Source organism: Rhamphochromis sp. 'chilingali' (assembly GCF_963969265.1).
Source record: "Rhamphochromis sp. 'chilingali' genome assembly, chromosome: 1".
Lineage (NCBI taxonomy): Eukaryota > Metazoa > Chordata > Actinopteri > Cichliformes > Cichlidae > Rhamphochromis > Rhamphochromis sp. 'chilingali'.
In genome coordinates, this window is record NC_137929.1 from 15241645 (window position 1) to 15264107 (window position 22463).

Below are 22463 nucleotides of genomic sequence, written 5' to 3' on the forward strand. Positions count from 1 at the left end.
AGAAAATATTAAAGTGTATTTGGTGACACACAAAAAAGGGTCAAGTTTAAGTATAGTTTGGGTCCACACATGTCCAAACCCTGGTGTGTAGGCCTACTTAGTTTTGAGAAATTGTCACGGGACCGGGGTCTGGGTGACCCCGGTCACTGCCTTGGGTCTCTCCTCCTCCTGGGTTAACAGACTTATTTTTACACATCGACCAGCATCCGGCCAATCCACCACCTTCCATCGTTTATACCGTTATAAAAAAAACCTCATCATAAAAAAAAAATAAATCACCATCAGTATGCCCGATGGCCAGTCCAGCTATGGTCGTGCCATCAGTTAACCCTTCACGTGGCAGCTGTGACACGCGTGCCCAGGGTTGCCGACCCCTGCTCTAAAGCATCTGATTTGGATTCCTGAGATCAAATATATTTTCCTTTGGCTTTGTTTTCTTCCCATTTGTGGCTTTAATGTAGTGTTACATCCTGTTTGTTTGCTTCCATCTGTATACATGTCCAGATTCACTGTTATGTTTCTATTCTTACATTGCTGTGTGATCACTGTTCCCTCTGGTAACTGATGTGACCTTTTGTATCTTACACTGATACTTGTCATATTTGTATCTGCGCCTAAAAGCTCCACCTCCTGCAGTTCTCCCTCTGAACCACTAGATGTCTCTGTTATCTAAATGAAGACGTGCAGCACAGCAACCACAGCAGCGCTCAGATCACACGTGTCCTGTTATTATGTATAAAAGCATGAAACAGGTGAGACAGGTGGGATCAATATTAATGTTGTGGAAATATATGAAAAAGCAACAGAAGAGTGAAAACATTTCGTGTTTCTAGAAAGATCTTTCAGCTCATAGCTGCTCACAGACTGTATTTACAAGTGACAAACTGCAACTCTACAGTACATCTACAGTATATATCAAATATATTCTGTATTCAAATCTATTGAGTGATGTTTGAAAGTCTTTCCAGGTGAGTTTGATCCAGGAGGGTCTGAAGCCAGAGTCAGACAGAGACTGTGCAGAGACTGTAGAAGGACAGAGCAGCAGCAGAGCAGTCCAGATACACTGATGATCCTCTGTCAGATCCAGAGGGACACACAGGGATGATGCTGGACTCTACATTGTGTCTGACAGTGGAGCTGTTCTCAGAGCAGTTTACTCTGCAGCACTGACAGTCATCTGCACTTCTTCTCATTCCTCTGTCAGTCACTGCTGGATGAAGCTCTCCTCTCCACCTCCCAGTAACATGGCCCAGTCAGAGCGTCTCTACACACAAGCTGCTGCTGCTTCAACCTCTCTGGATCATCAGGACACAGCTCCTCCTCTCTCAGCACACACACCGTCCTGTTTACCATCATCACCTCCACCTGCAGAGAGAAGAAGGAAGAGCAGAGGAGATAAACGAGTGTTTCCAGAGACTCTTCATCAGCTGTCAGTCAGTGATGCAGCACATCCAGTATAAAGAGCAGCAGGGACTTCAGTGCTGGGACTGTACTAGGACTCATTGTTGCTTCACTTTTTCTAATCTTTGGATTTTTATTGAAGTTGATGAAAATGTTTTTCCCTCCTAGTTTGAGTTTGGACTTTCATTCATTAGAAGAACCTTGGTGTGTCCACTCTGAGCTCTGTAGGAACCCCAACAACAAGCCCAACAATCCAGATGGACGGTTCCAGCTGTTAACTGGAGGAATTCCATCCAAACATCTGCTCTCACTAAATTCTTCCTCACCTACAGACTGTGTTCTTCACTGCTTTAAACTTGGAAATGAATGCAGTCATTGGTCTGCGTGCTGCTTTGTTCAGAGAGCTGATTGGCTGTTGACAGTGTTTGATCAGAGCGTGTCAGCCATTACTATGGTGACCATAAAGGTCAGAAACAGGAAGTGTTTGTGTCCAATCCTGAAGCCTGTCACCATTCTCCTCTCACAGCTTCACTGAGAAGCTGCAGCTTTACAGGAAACACTGGATCTTTGTTTCATACTGACTGTGTTTAGTACAATACTGCTGACAGCACCACCCACTCACTCCATCACTCTACTGACCTCAGAGTCTCCAGTCTGTAGTCTGGACTCTGCTGAAGATCAGACAGCTGCTTCACATCTGGATCCTTCAGGTTGTTTCCGTACAGGTGCAGCTCTCTCAGATGGGAGGGGTTGGACTTCAGTGCTGCTGCCAGATAATCACAGCTGATCTCTGACAAACCACAGCTCCTCAATCTGTATAAAGAATGAAAGATGTAAGTTTATTAGACAAAGTGTGAGCTTGAAATCATTCAGTGTTTCATCATCTGTTCAGAGCTGAAGAAGGTTCAGAATGTAGAAGTTTAGAAAATGGAAACTCCAAACAGCTGAAGCCAACAGGAAGCAGCTTCAAACAGGAAACTGTGCAGAGTTTCAGACTATATGTCCTGATGCAGCCAGTTGGATTTTGGAGATTTGAATCTCTGTTCTGTGACTAAGTCCTTGAATCGTTTCTTCCAGTTGGTCCAACAAGACAGACTAAGTGTTGGACATGTGTTGTGGCTCCATTAGGGGAGCTTCTAAATGTGATGTGATGGCCCCTCTGGGTCTGTCAGGTCACAGGACTGAAGAGAGCTCAAACTGGGCACACAGCTGTTCCAGTCTGGACCAAAGACTCTATACTGGGACTGAGGGACTGCTTTGACTGCACCCACTGGGACTTTTTAAAGGCTCATGTTCTCACTTAGATCATCGATTTCTACTTACATTTCTTTCTGGGAAAAATTGGGATTACTTTGAAAACAGGAAGTATTTTCCCCAATAAGCAGCCCTGGATTAGTAAATCACTCCAACATGTTCTCAGGCAGAAGAAGCTGTCTTGTTATGAGGGAGAGAAGAAAAAGATTGAGGCACAGAAACTTGTTGAAAGAGAGATAAAGCAGCTAAAATCAGGTGTAAAAGTAAAGCAGAGGATGAGCTGAATAAAGGACACTCAAGGCTGGCTTGGAAAGGAATGAAGTCCATGGTGGGGATGCAGAACAAGGAGCAAAGATGAATGTGATGCTGAATCAGCAGAAGACTTGGACTCATTTGATTCCAGCTTTGATATCATTGATTTCAATGAAGAGCTTTGTGATTGTAGCAAAGGGCTGGTAGCTCCCAGCATATGGAAACAAAGGTTAAGTGTCCTATGGCACTCAGTGATGATGGTGCTGTGGCCCCACCACCTCCACCTCTTTGTAAAGGAACTAAGTGTAATCTGAAGCTTCAAATGGAACTAAGACTTCCTCCACTAGGTGGCAGTGTCTGATGAGAAAGTGTTAGTGGAGCTGGCCTGGAGTCAGAAACAGGAAGATGCAGGATTTGGGCTGAAATGGGGAAAAGTGGTTCGCACTAGTGCCTTAAAGCAAGAAGGTTGTAGGTTGAAGCTTGTTGGCCTTTCTGTGGAGGTTGGATGTTCTCCCACAGTCCAATGAAATGCTGCTTAGGTTCATTGGTGCTTCTAAATTGGCTGTAGGTGTGGATGTGAGAGAGTGCTTCTCTGTCTCTCTCTGTTGGCCCTGTGATGGACAGTCGGAAGAAAATTATAGGTTAAAATCATTAGAAACAAAAAATAGAAACACCCAGCCAGAATTTTGGCTGAATTGTTTTGCAGCTTCCCGTTCTCATCCTGTACAAGCAAGCTCCAAGGAAGCTAATCTCTCCATGAAGACACCGAGTGTAGTTCCAGGAGCATGAGCATGAACATCAACAGTGGACAGCAGTCCAAGAGACAATACCAGAGTTCTGAGCAGAGAGGTTCAGCAGCGCTGTGGGCAAACGGCATCAGAAAGAGAAGATCCACCATCTAGATTGGAGATGCGTTTCCAGCAAGCTGCAACTTCACTGTGTGTCAAGGACTTTTGAGAAGACTGTCTGAGTTTGACATTTGCCATGTTTGGAGCGAGATGGCAATGAAAGAGACAGTGGGACAAAGAGATACACGGGACAAAGCTGAAGAAAACTGACTGCCATTGGACTGAAAAGTGGGAGAGAAAGGAGCAGAAGAGGACTGAGGCGGCTGTTTTAGTGTGGGGAATCAAATTGGGTTAAGGATTCCAGGGAGACAGACAACTGCCTGGAAGTGGAGGGTTGACACAGTGTCCAAACCACCACAAAAGGGGGCGGAAGACAAGCACTGAGGTATGCAAGAGTACTGTTAGAACAATGGAAAGTGACACCACGCACGCACATAATATGCACCAGTGATAACACAATATCATACATAAAGTGTTACACATTAAAAGAGGGCATTTGTAGAAGGGGTTAACAACACACAGTGTGGTTGCCTATGGTAACCTGAAAGCATTTGGGGTTTAGCTGTGCCTGACTATGACAGTTTTTCATTTAGATGTTTCTGGAACACAATTTGCAGTCAGCAGAGTTTTGTTTCAGAAAAAAAGGGGGAAGGTACATAAAAGGATACATAGAACTAGAAAATGTATTAACCTTACTAACATAAACACACACACACATGTAATGAAGCTCATTAGGATCAAACACAATTTTAAGTAGGTAATACCGTTACCATCATCCTGTCTGGTTTATTGAGTGGGTTGAGAAGTGATACATAGACGACTGAATCAGTATTATTCTGGGGAACATGATAGCAGGGGTGAACAGAGTCCTGCAGCCAGAGTTTAAATGAGTAAAACTAGCAGATTTTTTGTTTTTGTTTTGTTTTGGTTTCTGAAGTATGGGGAAAGTTTTACCATGGCACCAAGTTTTAGATTTGGTATTTTTTCACTTATAAGAGTGACAAGTCCGACTTCCGGTCTGGCGGGTCGTGTGATGGCTGTGTAGGATAGTTGCTCCCGACCTTATTACCTGCTACCCCAATTTATCTAACTCGCAACTTAAAAAGCTTGGATTTATTTCTGTGGGGTTTTTTATGTTTGGAACAAAGATGCCTAGAAAATTTAAGAAAAAGGATGTAAGAGAACGTAGTGAAGTGGAAGAAGATGCTTCGTCGCAAGCTAGCAGTAATATGGAAGAAGACCAGCAATCCGATGCTAACGCTACTGCAAAAGATCACCCAGCTATGATGGACATGATACTAAAAGAATTGCGTGCTTTCAGAAAAGACACAAACGAACAGTTTAATGCCATAAGGGAGAATGTCGACGGCATTGGTATAAGACTCGATGAAGCAGAGGGACGCATAGACGTAGTGGAGACTCGAATTCAGGCTTCGGAGGAGCTGCTAATTGAAATAGCAAATCTTCAGTTGCGATGCGAAACTAAGCTACTGGATTTTGAGGGACGGTCACGCTGCAAGAATCTTAGAATATATGGCGTGAAGGAAGGGGAAGAGGACAAATTCCCATCCGTTGTCAACTTTGTAGAGGTTTTGTTTGAAAAGACAATGTGTCTCTCTCCTCCCACCGCGTTGGGAATCGAAAGAGCACACCGAGCCGGTGCTAAGAAACCCCCGGAAGGAGCCCCTCCACGCTCAATTGTTGTTAAACTCGCAAGCTATCGTATCAAAGAAGACATTATCAAGAAGGCCTGGCAGGCTAGGGGGTTTGACTTTAAGGATTCTAGGATATATGTGGACAATGATTATGCCCCGGAGATACAACGAAGAAGAAAAGAATATGCGGTAGCGAAGAAGGTGCTTAAAGAGAATAACATTCGCTTCCAGACGCCTTTCCCGGCCAAGCTAAGAGTGTACTACAGAGAGGGAATGGCGACGCACAACACGGCGCATGAAGCGACTATTGACATGGTGAAGAGAGGATTATCGGTAGACGTTGTGAAAGACAGGGACACACTTTTGGATCAAATAAAACAGCAGACTTGGCAAACAAGTACGAAGAAGAAATGCGGAAACACGATCCTAAAGCAGGGTTTCAAGGAGCGTCTCCAGGTATTTAGGCACCAAGATGACAGTGGATAACCAGCATGTATGAGACGGAGCATCATATTAGAGGTAAACTCAAGAGTATAGAGATTTAAGATGAACTGAGAATATGAACTTTATTTTGATAAAAATGTTTTGTTATATAATTAGATAATTCTATAAAGAGGGCATATAAAAGTACATTAAAGCCGGGTCATTTATATGCATAGTAAGCTGGACCCTACAGACCACTGGGCTTCCGGCCTGTGTGCCGAAGAGGGCACTCTTCCACAAGTGGACAGAAGAGTTTCTCCCTCACCAATTACAGCTAATATAGCGTTTATGTTTTTGGAAGTCAACATGATTGTATGTTTTTGTTGTACAATATTTTTTTCTATAATGTTTTTTTTTTTGTTGTTGTTTTTTTTCTCATCGGGGTGTACTTTTCGATTTTTGGCTATGTGCAGAGATTAAAATCATATAAGGTCGTATAACAATGCCTTGTAAGGTAACTAAAGTAGTGTCATTTAATGTAAATGGTTTGGGGAGTCATATTAAAAGAAGTAAAATTATGTCAAAAATAAAAAGAGAAGGAATAGAAGTTGCCTTTCTACAGGAATCTCATCTACCGAAGTTTGAGCATGAAAAACTAAAGAAATGGAAATTTAACCAGTATTCTTCTTCCTGTCCTCAGAGTTCAAAAAGGGGTGTGGTAATTTTAATTTCGAGTGCATTCAAGAAATCGGTGATAAGGAGGGGAGGTTTGTGTTAGTTAAGGGGTATCTGGAGGGTACACTGACTACTCTTATAAATGTACAGTGGGGCAAAAAAGTATTTAGTCAGCCACCGATTGTGCAAGTTCCCCCACTTAAAATGATGACAGATGTCAGTAATTTGCACCAGAGGTACACTTCAACTGTGAGAGACAGAATGTGGAAAAAAAAATCCATGAATTCACATGGTAGGATTTGTAAAGAATTTATTCGTAAATCAGGGTGGAAAATAAGTATTTGGTCACCTCAAACAAGGAAAATCTCTGGCTCTCACAGACCTGTAACGTCTTCTGTAAGAAGCTTTTCTGTCCCCCACTCGTTACCTGTATGAATGGCACCTGTTTGAATTCATCATCTGTATAAAAGACACCTGTCCACAGCCTCAAACAGTCAGACTCCAAACTCCGCCATGGCCAAGACCAAAGAGCTTTCGAAGGACACCAAGAAAAGTATTGTAGACCTGCACCAGACTGGGAAGAGTGAATCTACAATAGGCAAGCAGCTTGGTGTGAAAAAATCAACTGTGGGAGCAATCATCAGAAAATGGAAGACATACAAGACCACTGATAATCTCCCTCGATCTGGGGCTCCACGCAAGATCTCATCCCGTGGGGTCAAAATGATCATGAGAACGGTGAGCAAAGATCCCAGAACCACACGGGGGGACCTGGTGAATGACCTGCAGAGAGCTGGGACCAAAGTAACAAAGGTCACCATCAGTAACACACTACAACGGCAGGGAATCAAATCCCGCAGTGCCAGACGTGTTCCGCTGCTGAAGCCAGTGCATGTCCAGGCCCGTCTGAAGTTTGCCAGAGAGCACATGGATGATACAGCAGAGGATTGGGAGAATGTCATGTGGTCAGATGAAACCAAAGTAGAACTTTTTGGTATAAACTCAACTCGTCGTGTTTGGAGGAAGAAGAATACTGAGTTGCATCCCAAGAACACCATACCTACTGTGAAGCATGGGGGTGGAAACATCATGCTATGGGGCTGTTTTTCTGCCAAGGGGACAGGACGACTGATCCGTGTTAAGGACAGAATGAATGGGGCCATGTATCGTGAGATTTTGAGCCAAAACCTCCTTCCATCAGTGAGAACTTTGAAGATGAAACGAGGCTGGGTCTTCCAACATGACAATGATCCAAAACACACCGCCCGGGCAACAAAGGAGTGGCTCCGTAAGAAGCATTTGAAAGTCCTGGAGTGGCCTAGCCAGTCTCCAGACCTCAACCCCATAGAAAATCTGTGGCGGGAGTTGAAAGTCCGTGTTGCTCGGCGACAGCCCCAAAACATCACTGCTCTCGAGAAGATCTGCATGGAGGAATGGGCCAAAATACCAGCTACTGTGTGTGCAAACCTGGTAAAGACCTATAGTAAACGTTTGACCTCTGTTATTGCCAAAAAAGGTTATGTTACAAAGTATTGAGTTGTATTTTTGTTATTGACCAAATACTTATTTTCCACCCTGATTTACGAATAAATTCTTTACAAATCCTACCATGTGGATTCATGGATTTTTTTTTCACATTCTGTCTCTCACAGTTGAAGTGTACCTCTGGTGCAAATTACTGACCTCTGTCATCATTTTAAGTGGGGGAACTTGCACAATCGGTGGCTGACTAAATACTTTTTTTCCCCACTGTATATGCTCCCCCAGGATCAGAGTTAAAAAAATTTTAAACAGGTTTTTGAAATGATTGTGGTAGAGGCACAGGGTACTCTCATTTTGGGAGGAGATTGGAATGTCCGACTCAATCCGTCCATGGACTCATCAAACCCACACGCACCGGGATTAAATAAAATAACCAAAAATATTATATTAATTTTAAAGGGTTTAGGGCTTATAGATGTATGGAGAGAATTAAACCCCATCAAGAAGGACTATACCTTTTTTTCTCACCCACATTCATTTTATTCTAGATTGGATTATTTCTTTATGTGTCAAAAAGACTTTAACAGTGTGGTCAATTGCAGGATAGGAGTGATGGATTTATCGGATCATGCCCCACTGTAACTGGAAGTAGTGCTTGGACACGAAAGAAGAGTTACATCTTGGAGATTAAATACAAGTACTCTATGTTCGTTGAAAGAGCAAATTAGCCAAGATATAATAGATTATGTAGCGGAAAATGACAATGAAGAAGTCTCTCCGAGTATTTTATGGGATGCCCTAAAAGCGGTTATACGAGGAAAACTTATAGGCTACAGTACTAACTTAAAAAAGAAGAGAAATGAGCATTTAAGAAAACTCCAGGCGCAACTACAACATCTTGAAGATGCCCATAAAATAGGCGCAGATATAAATTTGAAATTAGAAATACAAAAGAAGAAAAATGAAATTGATGAAAATTTTTCAAGTGAAATACAAAACAATATGGCTTTTTTACAACAAAGATACTATGAGGTAGGAGGCAAATCTGCAAAATTACTGGCCTATAAATTAAAAAAACAACAATCAGAAAATATAATACATAAAATAAAGGATCCTCAAACAAATAACATTGTGTATAAATTGGAAGACATTCAGTTAGCTTTTCTAAAATTTTACAAAGAACTATACACACAACCTAGAGTGGATGTTAAAGGTATGATATCTTTCTTGGACTCACTTTGCTTAAGAAAGCTGAATGAAAAACAGAATATAACCTTAATCAAGGACATATCTGAAATTGAAATTAAAAAAGCTATTTCAAAATTAAAACCTAATAAATCCCCAGGCCTGGATGGATTCCCATCAGATTGGTATAAGGAAATGAAAGAGTTATTGATTCCCCTGATGATAACATCATTCAATTATATTTTAAAGACGGGAGTAATCCCCCCATCTTGGAATGAGGCTTCTATTTCCTTAATAGCTAAAGAAGGAAAGGACAGGCTTGATTGTGGAAATTACCGCCCTATTAGTGTTCTTAACCAGGACTATAAGATATTCACATACATCCTTGCCAAAAGAATTGAAAATATTCTTGTTCAGATAATTAGCTTGGATCAGACTGGTTTTATTAAGCAGAGACAAACGCAAGATAATGTTCGCCGAACATTACATGTTATTGATTATGTTGGAAAAAATAAAATTCAGATGGTCCTTATGAGCTTAGATGCTGAAAAGGCCTTCGATCGGGTTAATTGGGATTTTCTATATAAAGTCATGGGCAAGTTTGGATTTCATCAATCGTTTATCAGGATTATTCAAGCACTATATAAATCACCAAGGGCAAGAATTAAAGTTAACGGGGCGCTTTCTAATGTTTTTAATTTACAGAGAGGGACACGTCAGGGTTGCCCTTTAAGTCCCTCACTCTTTGCTCTTTTCATAGAGGCCCTGAGTCAAAGTGTTATACAAAGCAATAATATTACTGGAGTCAAGATCATGGGTCGAGAGCATAAGATTTCCTGATGAAATTTGATTTACTTGACAAATCCAAACATTACTTTCCCCGAGCTGTTATCACTTCTGGAGACCTTCAGCTCACTATCAGGTTATAAACTAAATATATCGAAGACTCAGACATTAACTTTTAATTATAAGCCAAATCAGGAAATTAAGTCTAAAGTCAACTTGAACTGGGAGTCGGAGCAGATGAAGTATCTTGGAGTAAATATTACTAAAGATCTCTCTAAGATATATAATGCAAATTTTAATCCTTTGTGTTATAAAATACATGAGGATATTAAAAGATGGAACTTATTACCATTTTTAAATTTTGAATCACGTATTGATACAGTTAAAATGAACATCTTGCCCAGGATGCTTTATCTGTTCCAAACACTCCCAGTTGAAATAACTGATAAACAATTTCAGGAATGGGACAAAATAATCTCTAGGTTCATATGGCAGGGGAAAAAACCACGGATTAAGTACCAAACTATCCAGTTGGCTAAAGACAAAGGGGGGTTGGGGTTCCCATGTTTGAAAGATTATTATATTTCAGCTCAATTGAGGATATTAGTGTGTTGGTGTAATGTAGACTACCAAGCGAGATGGTAGCAGTGTGCTTTTCAGTGGAGAATTTCTAGTTCTAATATATGGAGATGTTTTGGTTGGAAGAGTCTCTGTGGGTTTTTTATTACTCCTGCACAAAGTAAACATTATTCTAATCACTCTAGCTGCTGGAGAAACTGTGGGGCCCAAGGAATAAAACACTTCCACCTGTTTTGGTCTTGCCCATTGATCAACACGTTTTGGGCATCGATTCATTCTGAGTTACAGATCATTTTTAGTATGCAACTTCCCTTTAATTGGGATGAACTTTTGTTTGGATATTTATACTCAGTGAATGTAGATAAAACGTCCAAGCTGTTGTATGGTATTCTGAGTCTGGCTGCCCGTAAGACTATTACCAAGAAATGGCTTAGTGTGAAAATTCCATCACTAAATGACTGGTATGAGATTTCATATTTAAAATGAAAGAATTACCTTCATTAATAGACTCCAATATGACATATTTAGTGATATTTGGGTTAAATGGAAACATTACATTTTGTCAAGGAGACCCGATTTTGTTTGAATCTCTGTAATTATGTATGCCATATTTCTGAATTGTTATGTGTAAATATGTATATGTTAGTATGTATGAGGGTATAGGCGAATACATATGTATGTAGGTATGTGTATGTATGTCTAAGTATATGGGTGTGTAAGTGTATGTAAGTGTGTGTGTATAGACACACTAGATGGTACACCCGTTTGTTTATTTTTGATTATTTGTTTATTTTGGTTTATTTGTGTTCTTATAGGTTGTTTATTAAAAAAAAAAAAAAAAAAAAAAAAGAGTGACAAGTCCTAAGACTGGGCTTCTGTATTTTTATTTACTTTTGTTTTACAGTTTTATCTTTTATTTTTCATCTTATTTTTATTTTTTGAACAGTGCACTGATTTTTGTTTGTGAATTTCTTTTCTTTAAGCAGATCTGCACGTCGGGAATTAAAAGCACTACACATTGTCGAGAAAATTGTTGCAAGTGAGTTTCTCCACATTAAAATGGGCTCAGGAGAAAGCCACTTATTTGGGACAATTAGAAAATGAGAGTCCCTGCCTAAAAAGGATTCAGCGAGGTAATCCGATCTAAAGTTCTTTTCTTTCTTTTTGAAATGACGTCATTTTGCTGAGAGTGGAAATCAAATGCGATGATGGGTCCCACTATCAGCAAAGAAAGAAAGAATGGATGGATGAATGAATGAATGAATGAATGGAAATAAAAACAAACTGCCTGACTGGTAAACGCTGACAAAAGCTGACAAGACTGGACCACGACTCAAGGTTAACCTCCACCTAGACAGGACGAAAGGGTGGATGAATTTGTGTGTTTCTTTTACAGAAGCAGGAAGATGACAGCAACATCCTAGGTTGCGTGAGCTTTGGCCGTACCGATTTAACTTTTAAATGCCACTTTCTGTGTTTGTGAATCTACCAGGGGTGTTATTCATGGGTTTGTGTTGCTCACAGAGATTACTGTGAGAAAGTGTGTATACACCTGCGCAGCGTTAACATTTGCATTTTCTTCTCTACAGCATTACAGTTCTTAATGTGCTTTGAATATGTGATTTATAACAGAACAAGTAGTTAATTTTTTTCTAATAATGTTTTTCTACTACAGGATTTCTGGGCTTATGTGTGAAGAAACTGTGTTTATAGGTTATGAGTTGGTGATGCTATTACACGGTGTTCTTGGGAAAATGTTGAATACTACAGGGAAGTGAATATAGTGTGAGACACATCCTGTGTTGAAAACAGTGTCACTCTTTTTACAGGAGGTCTTTTTATAGCACCTCTGGAATGTGGATGGCCGATGCCTGACCACTGGGACGGTCATGTATGTGCATGTGCATGTAGAGGATTCAGCAGAGACGGACAAGTGACATGTGAAAACAAATAAGTGATGCAGTGTTTATGGAACAGTTCAATATGGAGCTCATAGTGATAAAACGAGTGGAGTGACATTGCTTAAGGAAAGTCACTGATTAAATTGTGGAATAAATTGGTATGATTCATGATTTGGGACAAATTATGGCAATAATAGTGATTTAATGATTTGAGAAAACCTGAACATGATACTTGTCTGTTATGCTGAATACTTTATTATTCTCATGATCTATAGTTGGTTGTAAATAAGAAGTTTGATTTAACAGATTTGTTTTCCAGGATACAGGCTCCAGGTGGAGCTGGGAGTTAAACAGGCTTAACATGTAACTGCTGACTAATGTTTTTACACAGGGTTACAGGTTGGCGGGAGATTGTTTTAGAGAGAATGTGCAACATTCTTGTACAGGTCTCAGTAGGGAGTTGACACACGGTGGAAGCCATGTGCAAGAGGAGGGTCATTTTTAATTTGTAGGTGTCGTGAGGTGCCATGACGAGAAGTGAGCGAGGAAGGGCGCCTACAGGATGGAAGCGGAGGCCAGGATAGAGGCTAGAGGAGGATTAGTGATCATGTTAAGGAACAGCAGACATAGCACAGAGAGTTGTGCTACTGAGCTTCCAGGAGATTGAGAGGAGACTTCCCACAGCGAAGTTTTAAATAAAATGAGAGATTCATCGTTGACATTGAGGAAGAAAACTAAGGTGTACGACGTGCTCTGCCTTAAATCTTCAGCAGCTTTGGAACATGAGAACCTGAGGGATGAAGGGAGCATGCCAAGCGCCAGAAGTGACGGCTCGTACCACAACAGCGGTCCAGTTGAAGGGGACAGGCGAGACCTGGTTCCATTGGTCTCAATGTGCCATAGCGGATGAGAGCTTGGTGGAGACAAGCTCATCTCCAAATAACACGGGTGGCAAAACAGAGGCAGAATAAACCCTCTGACCCGTGCAACGACTAACCAGTAGTCTACCTGGGAGGTCGAACTAAGAAGAGGAGGATCGCAGAGCATCACTTCACTCAAAGAGGAGGTGGCTGAGTGGCCCGAGGAGTGAGACAATTGAGGAGTGTTGGCCTTTTTCAAAGGCCAAAGAGGAGGTGTCGAGATGAGAATATTATTTTACTGTTACTGTTCATAACCATTATTATTACTGTTGCATCACTTATGATTTATCATTATAATTTCATTAGAGCATTTATTGAAACTGTTGATGTTACATTAAAGTCTGTATTTCAGGTGTGAGCATAATCACATAATAATCTTTCATTGCAGGTGCAACTGTAATCATCTTACATGAATGAATGAGTGGACAGAAGTGGACAGAGATCATCTGAAGCACTTCAAAGGCTTTAACCCTTTAGAGCCGGTCGGAACGGACACGCTCCATTTTGCGTAACTATTTTTAAATCCCGGTAGCACTGCAACCACGTAAGCTAGCGCAATAATTTTTTTTGCATATGAAACCGGAGGAGGTGTACTTACATCTTATGCCATCAGCTTGTCCTTGGTCACAGTTTCCTTCCACATATAGCTTTGCAAAAACTGCATAAAAAGCGCTTGTAGCAACAAAAACATAATATTCCAGAAACAGGCTTTGCCGATCCGATCAGCTGTTTGTAACACTTCCTACGTCCATCAGCGTGAACTATCACATGACCGCATGACCTGCCCGAAACCGGAAGTGACGTCATTTTGCGGAAATGTAGTTTTTTACCATCGTGGCCTTATGAGCCTATACTTGTGTTTTTAAAAGTTATCTTTGACTTTATGACTTTCTGTGTCGTTTCTGGGATGCTTAGGACTCATATTGCACTGCTGGAAATATTTTATTTTGATGCATATGCTGTTATTTTGCAAATTTGCACTATAATATATTTTTTTGTTTTTCCTGCAGTATATGAAAATTGGTGTATCTCAAAAATAAAACTATGAAGACACTTAAAATAAATTTCCTTTGGTGGGAAACTAGTTTGTGCAACTTTTTTGTATTTACAGTTTTGAGGGATAAGCCTCTTAAATTTCTCTAACTAGAAATATATGTTAAAAAATCAAAAACGATTTTCAATTTCTTTGTAGTTTATTGCACTTTTTTGCAATTTATGTAATTACTATGCACTTAATGCAGACATATTATTAAAATTTGGGCTATAATGGTTGTATTGATGTATAGCAACTTCAAATGCTCCAAAAAATGGCTCCACAGCATGTAAAAATATACTATAAGCTCTGGCGGACTTGGTTCTATGGTAGGTCTTAAAGGGTTAAATCAGCACATTTCTCTTTATTCTTTATCAACTCTGTTAGTTTCTCTCAGTTTTCTGTGGAATGAAGCTAACAGCAGGCTAATAAGAAGCTTCAGACCATTAATTAACTTGACCGAGCTTCAACTCTTTAATGAGCACAAAAATGCAATATGTGTATAAGCTTTCTAATGCAGCTTTGATCTTCACAGTCTGCTTCATGAAACTCATTCTAACCCTGAATGTCAGAGTGTTCCTCCTTCTCTTTCCCATCATTCATGCTGGCAGTGGAGGAGATTTGGATGTTGGACTGTGTTTTGGATGATGTGTGTATGTTTGTGTTGGACTGCTGTCTGTAAAGCAAACGCACATTTTGCTTTGGATTTCAGTGTCAGACAGACTTTAAGGTGGAATGAAGAGTTTGAGAGTTTCACAGTGAATTTTCCACTGGAGGATTTTTCTTCTTCTTTGAAGGTTTGAAATGTGAACATTGTTCTACTGCAGTCAATGGACTAAACCAGAGAAGAAGAAAACAGACTTTACCATGAAGATCCTCAGTGTGGATCAGTATAATATCAGCCTGATGTCTGCAGTTTAGTGTCAGCACAACTTTCACATCATATTCATCTCAGCACAACTAAAACATGCTGACTGACCTCAGAGTTTCAAGTCCACATCCTGGACTCTCCAGGAAACCACACAGATGCTTCACTCCTGAATCCTGCAGCTGGTAGTTGCAGCTCAGGTCCAGCTCTCTCAGATGGGAGGGGTTGGACTTCAGTGCTGCTGCCAGATAATCACAGCTGATCTCTGACAAACCACAGAACTCCAATCTGTATAAAGAATGAAAGATGTCAGTTTATTAGACAAAGTGTGAGCTTGAAATCATTCAGTGTTTCATCATCTGTTCAGAGCTGAAGAAGGTTCAGAATGTAGAAGTTTAGAAAATGGAAACTCCAAACAGCTGAAGCCAACAGGAAGCAGCTTCAAACAAACACAACAAGAGAAAAAACTCTGAATGTTTCACATTAAAGTCGTACATTTATCATAAAAACAGGACAAAGACTTGAAAAAGTCGTGTTTTTCCTTCCAGGAACCACAAGGCTTCACTTTTAAAGGTGAAGTGTGAAAGAAATGGACATATTTGAAGTCCAACACCTTTTTCCAGTCACATTATTAAAGCAGACAAACTACAAGCTCATTTTCATTCCAACAAGTCATCTTCTGACCTGGACTAACAACACTGGTCTCTATGTGCAGCTGGCTGTGAGACCAGTGCTCAGGGAGCGTCTACAAAGTGCAACACTGAAAGAACATCACACACTAATTTGCTTCCAGCCCTTTCACACAAACATCTACTGTCATTATTGTCACCAAACTCTGTGGATCCTTTATTGCAAATTCAAATGGGATCAAATGGTCAGACAAAAGAGGGTTATGAGGAAATATGATGAAATGTTGTGTATTAGCAGCAAGTTATTGAATCATTCTCCTCAGAAACCAAACAAAATGATTGACAAACATGTTTTTACAAACTCAGTGTTGGACTTGGATCAGCAGGATAAGCTGATGTTTAAAGGCATTTGAGTCTCGCTGTATGAGAGTCCAGTTATTACTCAATATTTATGGATGATGTTCTTTGAGTGTTGCACTTTGTAGACACTCCCTGAGCCTCACAGCCAGCTGCACATGGACCAGCTGACATTACCCAGCATTAGAGGCGGCTAATGCTGTGTGCCTAATGCTGTGTGCCTCTGTGTGCCTCCCAGAGTGCTCTGGGAGGCACACAGAGTCTCCACAGACTATTAAGGATCAAACCTCTACCAACATGACATTGATTATACAACTCTAAGCATAAATGACAATCAACAATACAAATCTAACAATCACACCTCTGATCAAGTCTCACAGTGTCAGCTTTGTTTTTATACATATGGATATGTGCTGATAAATGATCAGAATTATAATATTTCCCACTGTCTGCTGTGTGCCGTGACCTTTGACCTGCTAAAGACAGTCAGCTGTGGATTATTCATTGTTGTGTCTGACACTTAGAACTGTGAGGAAGAACACTACACAGTTAATCAGGGTCCCCTCTCTCTGAATCAGGAAAGGTGGGCAGGCCGCGTGTGGGCCGCGGGCCATACGTTGAGTCTCACTGTTTGAAATGTGAACATTGTTCTGCTGCAGTCAATGGACTAAACCAGAGAAGAAGAAAACAGACTTTACCATGAAGATCCTCAGTGTAGATCAGTATAATATCAGCCTGATGTCTGCAGTTTAGTGTCAGCACAACTTTCACATCATATTCATCTCAGCACAACTAAAACATGCTGACTGACCTCAGAGTTTCAAGTCCACATCCTGGACTCTCCAGGAAACCACACAGATGCTTCACTCCTGAATCCTGCAGGTTGTCGCTGTAGGTCAAGTCAAGCTCTCTCAGATGGGAGGGGTTGGACTTCAGTGCTGCTGCCAGATAATCACAGCTGATCTTTGACAAACCACAGCTCCTCAATCTGTATAAAGGATGAAAGATGTCAGTTTATTAGACAAAGTGTGAGCTTGAAATCATTCAGTGTTTCATCATCTGTTCAGAGCTGAAGAAGGTTCAGAATGTAGAAGTTTAGAAAATGGAAACTCCAAACAGCTGAAGCCAACAGGAAGCAGCTTCAAACAAACACAACAAGAGAAAAAACTCTGAATGTTTCACATTAAAGTCGTACATTTCTCATAAAAACAGGACAAAGACTTGAAAAAGTCGTGTTTTTCCTTCCAGGAACCACAAGGCTTCACTTTTAAAGGTGAAGTGTGAAAGAAATGGACATATTTGAAGTCCAACACCTTTTTCCAGTCATATTATTAAAGCAGACAAACTACAAGCTCATTTTCATTCCAACAAGTCATCTTCTGACCTGGACTAACAACACTGGTCTCTATGTGCAGCTGGCTGTGAGACCAGTGCTCAGGGAGCGTCTACAAAGTGCAACACTGAAAGAACATCACACACTCATTTGCTTCCAGCACTTTCACACAAACATCTACTGTCATTATTGTCACCAAACTCTGTGGATCCTTTATTGCAAATTCAAATGGGATCAAATGGTCAGACAAAAGAGGGTTATGAGGAAATATGATGAAATGTTGTGTATTAGCAGCAAGTTATTGAATCATTCTCCTCAGAAACCAAACAAAATGATTGACAAACATGTTTTTACAAACTCAGTGTTGGACTTGGATCAGCAGGATAAGCTGATGTTTAAAGGCATTTGAGTCTCGCTGTATGAGAGTCCAGTTATTACTCAATATTTATGGATGATGTTCTTTCTGTGTTGCACTTTGTAGACGCTCCCTGAGCCTCACAGCCAGCTGCACATGGACCAGCTGACATTACCCAGCATTAGAGGCGGCTGTAAAAAAAATGGATTTTCCTATTTAAATGGTTTTAATTTGAATAAAGCGATGTTGATTCATTCAATCCTGAATCGATTTTTAATATAAATGTATTTTGCCAGAATCTCAGGTTAAAGCTCCCGAAAGTATTTCAACAACAAGCAAACAGATAAAACAGTAAATGAGAGCAGCTAAACACACAAAGATGGAAACACAGAGCGTGGATCGTTCACTCGACGGCACGTACACGGACTCGCCGTCGGGGCTGAAAGTGGACAGCTCACAGATCCTGAAGCTGCAGGTTTCATCTGTCTCCAACCAAAACTGAGTGAACCAGCAGCAAAAGAAGATCCAAACTACGCTTTACGTTTGATGAACATCGTCATGAATTCTCTCTGACTTTGACGTTTACTTCCTGCACAGCTCTCTCTCTCTCAGTGTACTTCAAGAACAGTTTACCTTCAAAAATCTGTTTCCTGCATTATTCACTGCTTATTACGCACCAGTCTGCTGTTGTGTTCACTGCTGTCGGCCTCCCAAAACAAAGCCTCATTTCTGCTGTTCAATACTGAAGAAATTTAAACCTTTTAAAATGATGACAGATTACAAACTCTCAGCTGTGTCTGTAATCAAACCTCTGTAACTTTGCTTCACTTCAGCAGCATCAGCTCATGTTCACATGTTGATTCATGGTTTGCTTCAGTTTTTGATGGACTGCAGAATATTTTGAAGGTTATCTGCTATAAAAAGCCAGAACAGGAAAATCTGCTTCATGTGTTTCTGTTTGATCCTCAGTGACTTTGACACAAAGGCCTCTGCTGTGATGATCACACCTCTGATCAAGTTTCACAGTGTCAGCTTTGTTTTTATACATATGGATATGTGCTGATAAATGATCAGAATTATAATATTTCCCACTGTCTGCTGTGTGCCGTGACCTTTGACCTGCTAAAGACAGTCAGCTGTGGATTATTCATTGTTGTGTCTGATACTTAGAACTGTGAGGAAGAACACTACACAGTTAATCAGGGTCCCCTCTCTCTGAATCAGGGAAGGTGGGCAGGCCGCGTGTGGGCCGCGGGCCATACGTTGAGTCTCACTGTTTGAAATGTGAATATTGTTCTGCTGCAGTCAATGGACTAAACCAGAGAAGAAGAAAACAGACTTTACCATGAAGATCCTCAGTGTGGATCAGTATAATATCAGCCTGATGTCTGCAGTTTAGTGTCAGCACAACTTTCACATCATATTCATCTCAGCACAACTAAAACATGCTGACTGACCCCAGAGTTTCAAGTCCACATCCTGGACTCTCGAGGAAACCACACAGATGCTTCACTCCTGAATCCTGCAGGTTGGTGTTGTTACTCAGGTCCAGCTGTCTCAGATGGGAGGGGTTGGACTTCAGAGCTGCTGCCAGATAATCACAGCTGATCTCTGACAAACCACAGCCCCTCAATCTGTATAAAGAATGAAAGATGTAAGTTTATTAGACAAAGTGTGAGCTTGAAATCATTCAGTGTTTCATCATCTGTTCAGAGCTGAAGAAGGTTCAGAATGTAGAAGTTTAGAAAATGGAAACTCCAAACAGCTGAAGCCAACAGGAAGCAGCTTCAAACAAACACAACAAGAGAAAAAACTCTGAATGTTTCACATTAAAGTCGTACATTTATCATAAAAACAGGACAAAGACTTGAAAAAGTCGTGTTTTTCCTTCCAGGAACCACAAGGCTTCACTTTTAAAGGTGAAGTGTGAAAGAAATGGACATATTTGAAGTCCAACACCTTTTTCCAGTCACATTATTAAAGCAGACAAACTACAAGCTCATTTTCATTCCAACAAGTCATCTTCTGACCTGGACTAACAACACTGGTCTCTATGTGCAGCTGGCTGTGAGACCAGTGCTCAGGGAGCGTCTACAAAGTGCAACACTGAAAGAACATCACACACTAATTTGCTTCCAGCACTTTCACACAAACATCTACTGTCATTATTGTCACCAAACTCTGTGGATCCTTTATTGCAAATTCAAATGGGATCAAATGGTCAGACAAAAGAGGGTTATGAGGAAATGTGATGAAATGTTGTGTATTAGCAGCAAGTTATTGAATCATTTTCCTCAGAAACCAAACAAAATGATTGACAAACATGTTTTTACAAACTCAGTGTTGGACTTGGATCAGCAGGATAAGCTGATGTTTAAAGGCATTTGAGTCTCGCTGTATGAGAGTCCAGTTATTACTCAATATTTATGGATGATGTTCTTTCAGTGTTGCACTTTGTAGACGCTCCCTGAGCCTCACAGCCAGCTGCACATGGACCAGCTGACATTACCCAGCATTAGAGGCGGCTGTAAAAAAATGGATTTTCCTATTTAAATGGTTTTAATTTGAATAAAGCAATGTTGATTCATTCAATCCTGAATCGATTTTTAATATAAATGTATTTTGCCAGAATCTCAGGTTAAAGCTCCCAAAAGTATTTCAACAACAACCAAACAGATAAAACAGTAAATGAGAGCAGCTAAACACACAAAGATGGAAACACAGAGCGTGGATCGTTCACTCGACGGCACGTACACGGACACGCCGTCGGGGCTGAAAGAGGACAGCTCACAGATCCTGAAGCTGCAGGTTTCATCTGTCTCCAACCAAAACTGACTGAACCAGCAGCAAAAGAAGATCCAAACTACGCTTTACGTTTGATGAACATCGTCATGAATTCTCTCTGACTTTGACGTTTACTTCCTACACAGCTCTCTCTCTCTCAGTGTACTTCAAGAACAGTTTACCTTCAAAAATCTGTTTCCTGCATTATTCACTGCTTATTACGCACCAGTCTGCTGTTGTGTTCACTGCTGTCGGCCTCCCAAAACAAAGCCTAATTTCTGCTGTTCAATACTGAAGAAATTTAAACCTTTTAAAATGATGACAGATTACAAACTCTCAGCTGTGTCTGTAATCAAACCTCTGTAACTTTGCTTCACTTCAGCAGCATCAGCTCATGTTCACATGTTGATTCATGGTTTGCTTCAGTTTTTGATAGACTGCAGAAGATTTTGAAGGTTAATCAGGGTCCCCTCTCTCTGAATCAGGAAAGGTGGGCAGGCCGCGTGTGGGCCGCGGGCCATACGTTGAGTCTCACTGTTTGAAATGTGAATATTGTTCTGCTGCAGTCAATGGACTAAACCAGAGAAGAAGAAAACAGACTTTACCATGAAGATCCTCAGTGTGGATCAGTATAATATCAGCCTGATGTCTGCAGTTTAGTGTCAGCACAACTTTCACATCATATTCATCTCAGCACAACTAAAACATGCTGACTGACCTCAGAGTTTCAAGTCCACATCCTGGACTCTCCAGGAAACCACACAGATGCTTCACTCCTGAATCCTGCAGGTTGTCGCTGTAGGTCAAGTCAAGCTCTCTCAGATGGGAGGGGTTGGACTTCAGTGCTGCTGCCAGATAATCACAGCTGATCTCTGACAAACCACAGTAACTCAATCTGTATAAAGAATGAAAGATGTAAGTTTATTAGACAAAGTGTGAGCTTGAAATCATTCAGTGTTTCATCATCTGTTCAGAGCTGAAGAAGGTTCAGAATGTAGAAGTTTAGAAAATGGAAACTCCAAACAGCTGAAGCCGACAGGAAGCAGCTTCAAACAAACACAACAAGAGAAAAAACTCTGAATGTTTCCCATTAAAGTCGTACATTTCTCATAAAAACAGGACAAAGACTTGAAAAAGTCGTGTTTTTCCTTCCAGGAACCACAAGGCTTCACTTTTAAAGGTGAAGTGTGAAAGAAATGGACATATTTGAAGTCCAACACCTTTTTCCAGTCACATTATTAAAGCAGACAAACTACAAGCTCATTTTCATCCCAACAAGTCATCTTCTGACCTGGACTAACAACACTGGTCTCTATGTGCAGCTGGCTGTGAGACCAGTGCTCAGGGAGCGTCTACAAAGTGCAACACTGAAAGAACATCACACACTAATTTGCTTCCATCATCCAACCTGATGAGGAAACAGAGACGCCTCCCTTTCAAAGTAAAAGCTGCTCCTTTTGGACTCAGTATCAAAGAAAGTCTACAGTATAACACAGAAAAGACAGAACAAAGTTTTGGTTGTTTTTAAATTGTGCAGAAATGAAACTACACTAAGCTCAATTATGTGACAGACATTTCATCCCATGTCAGTTTGGCCTCATCCTGGGCCGGATTATCCAGCACACACTCTGACCACAGGCCCAGGGGCCACGCACAGCTGGGCTCCATCCAAGAGACAGGAAACAAACCAACACAATAAAAAGCACCATGTGATCTTCTTACATCTTCAAGACAAACATAGTA

The 22463-nt window shown here is 40.8% G+C and overlaps 1 protein-coding gene across 1 annotated transcript in view; it reads right to left on the reverse strand.

The window, feature by feature from the left end:
• Positions 1 to 958: 958 nt before the first annotated feature.
• The window catches only part of LOC308407502 (NACHT, LRR and PYD domains-containing protein 12-like), a gene marked incomplete at its 5' end in the record, with an annotated part of 294566 nt that continues 273061 nt past the window's right edge, over positions 959 to 22463 (reverse strand). The window contains 4 exons of the mRNA XM_080899167.1: positions 959 to 1365; positions 2041 to 2214; positions 15374 to 15550; positions 21439 to 21615. Of these exons, the coding sequence (XP_080755293.1) occupies positions 1356 to 1365; positions 2041 to 2214; positions 15374 to 15550; positions 21439 to 21615 (538 nt within the window). The 3' untranslated portion in view covers positions 959 to 1355. The remainder of the gene's footprint in view (positions 1366 to 2040; positions 2215 to 15373; positions 15551 to 21438; positions 21616 to 22463) is intronic.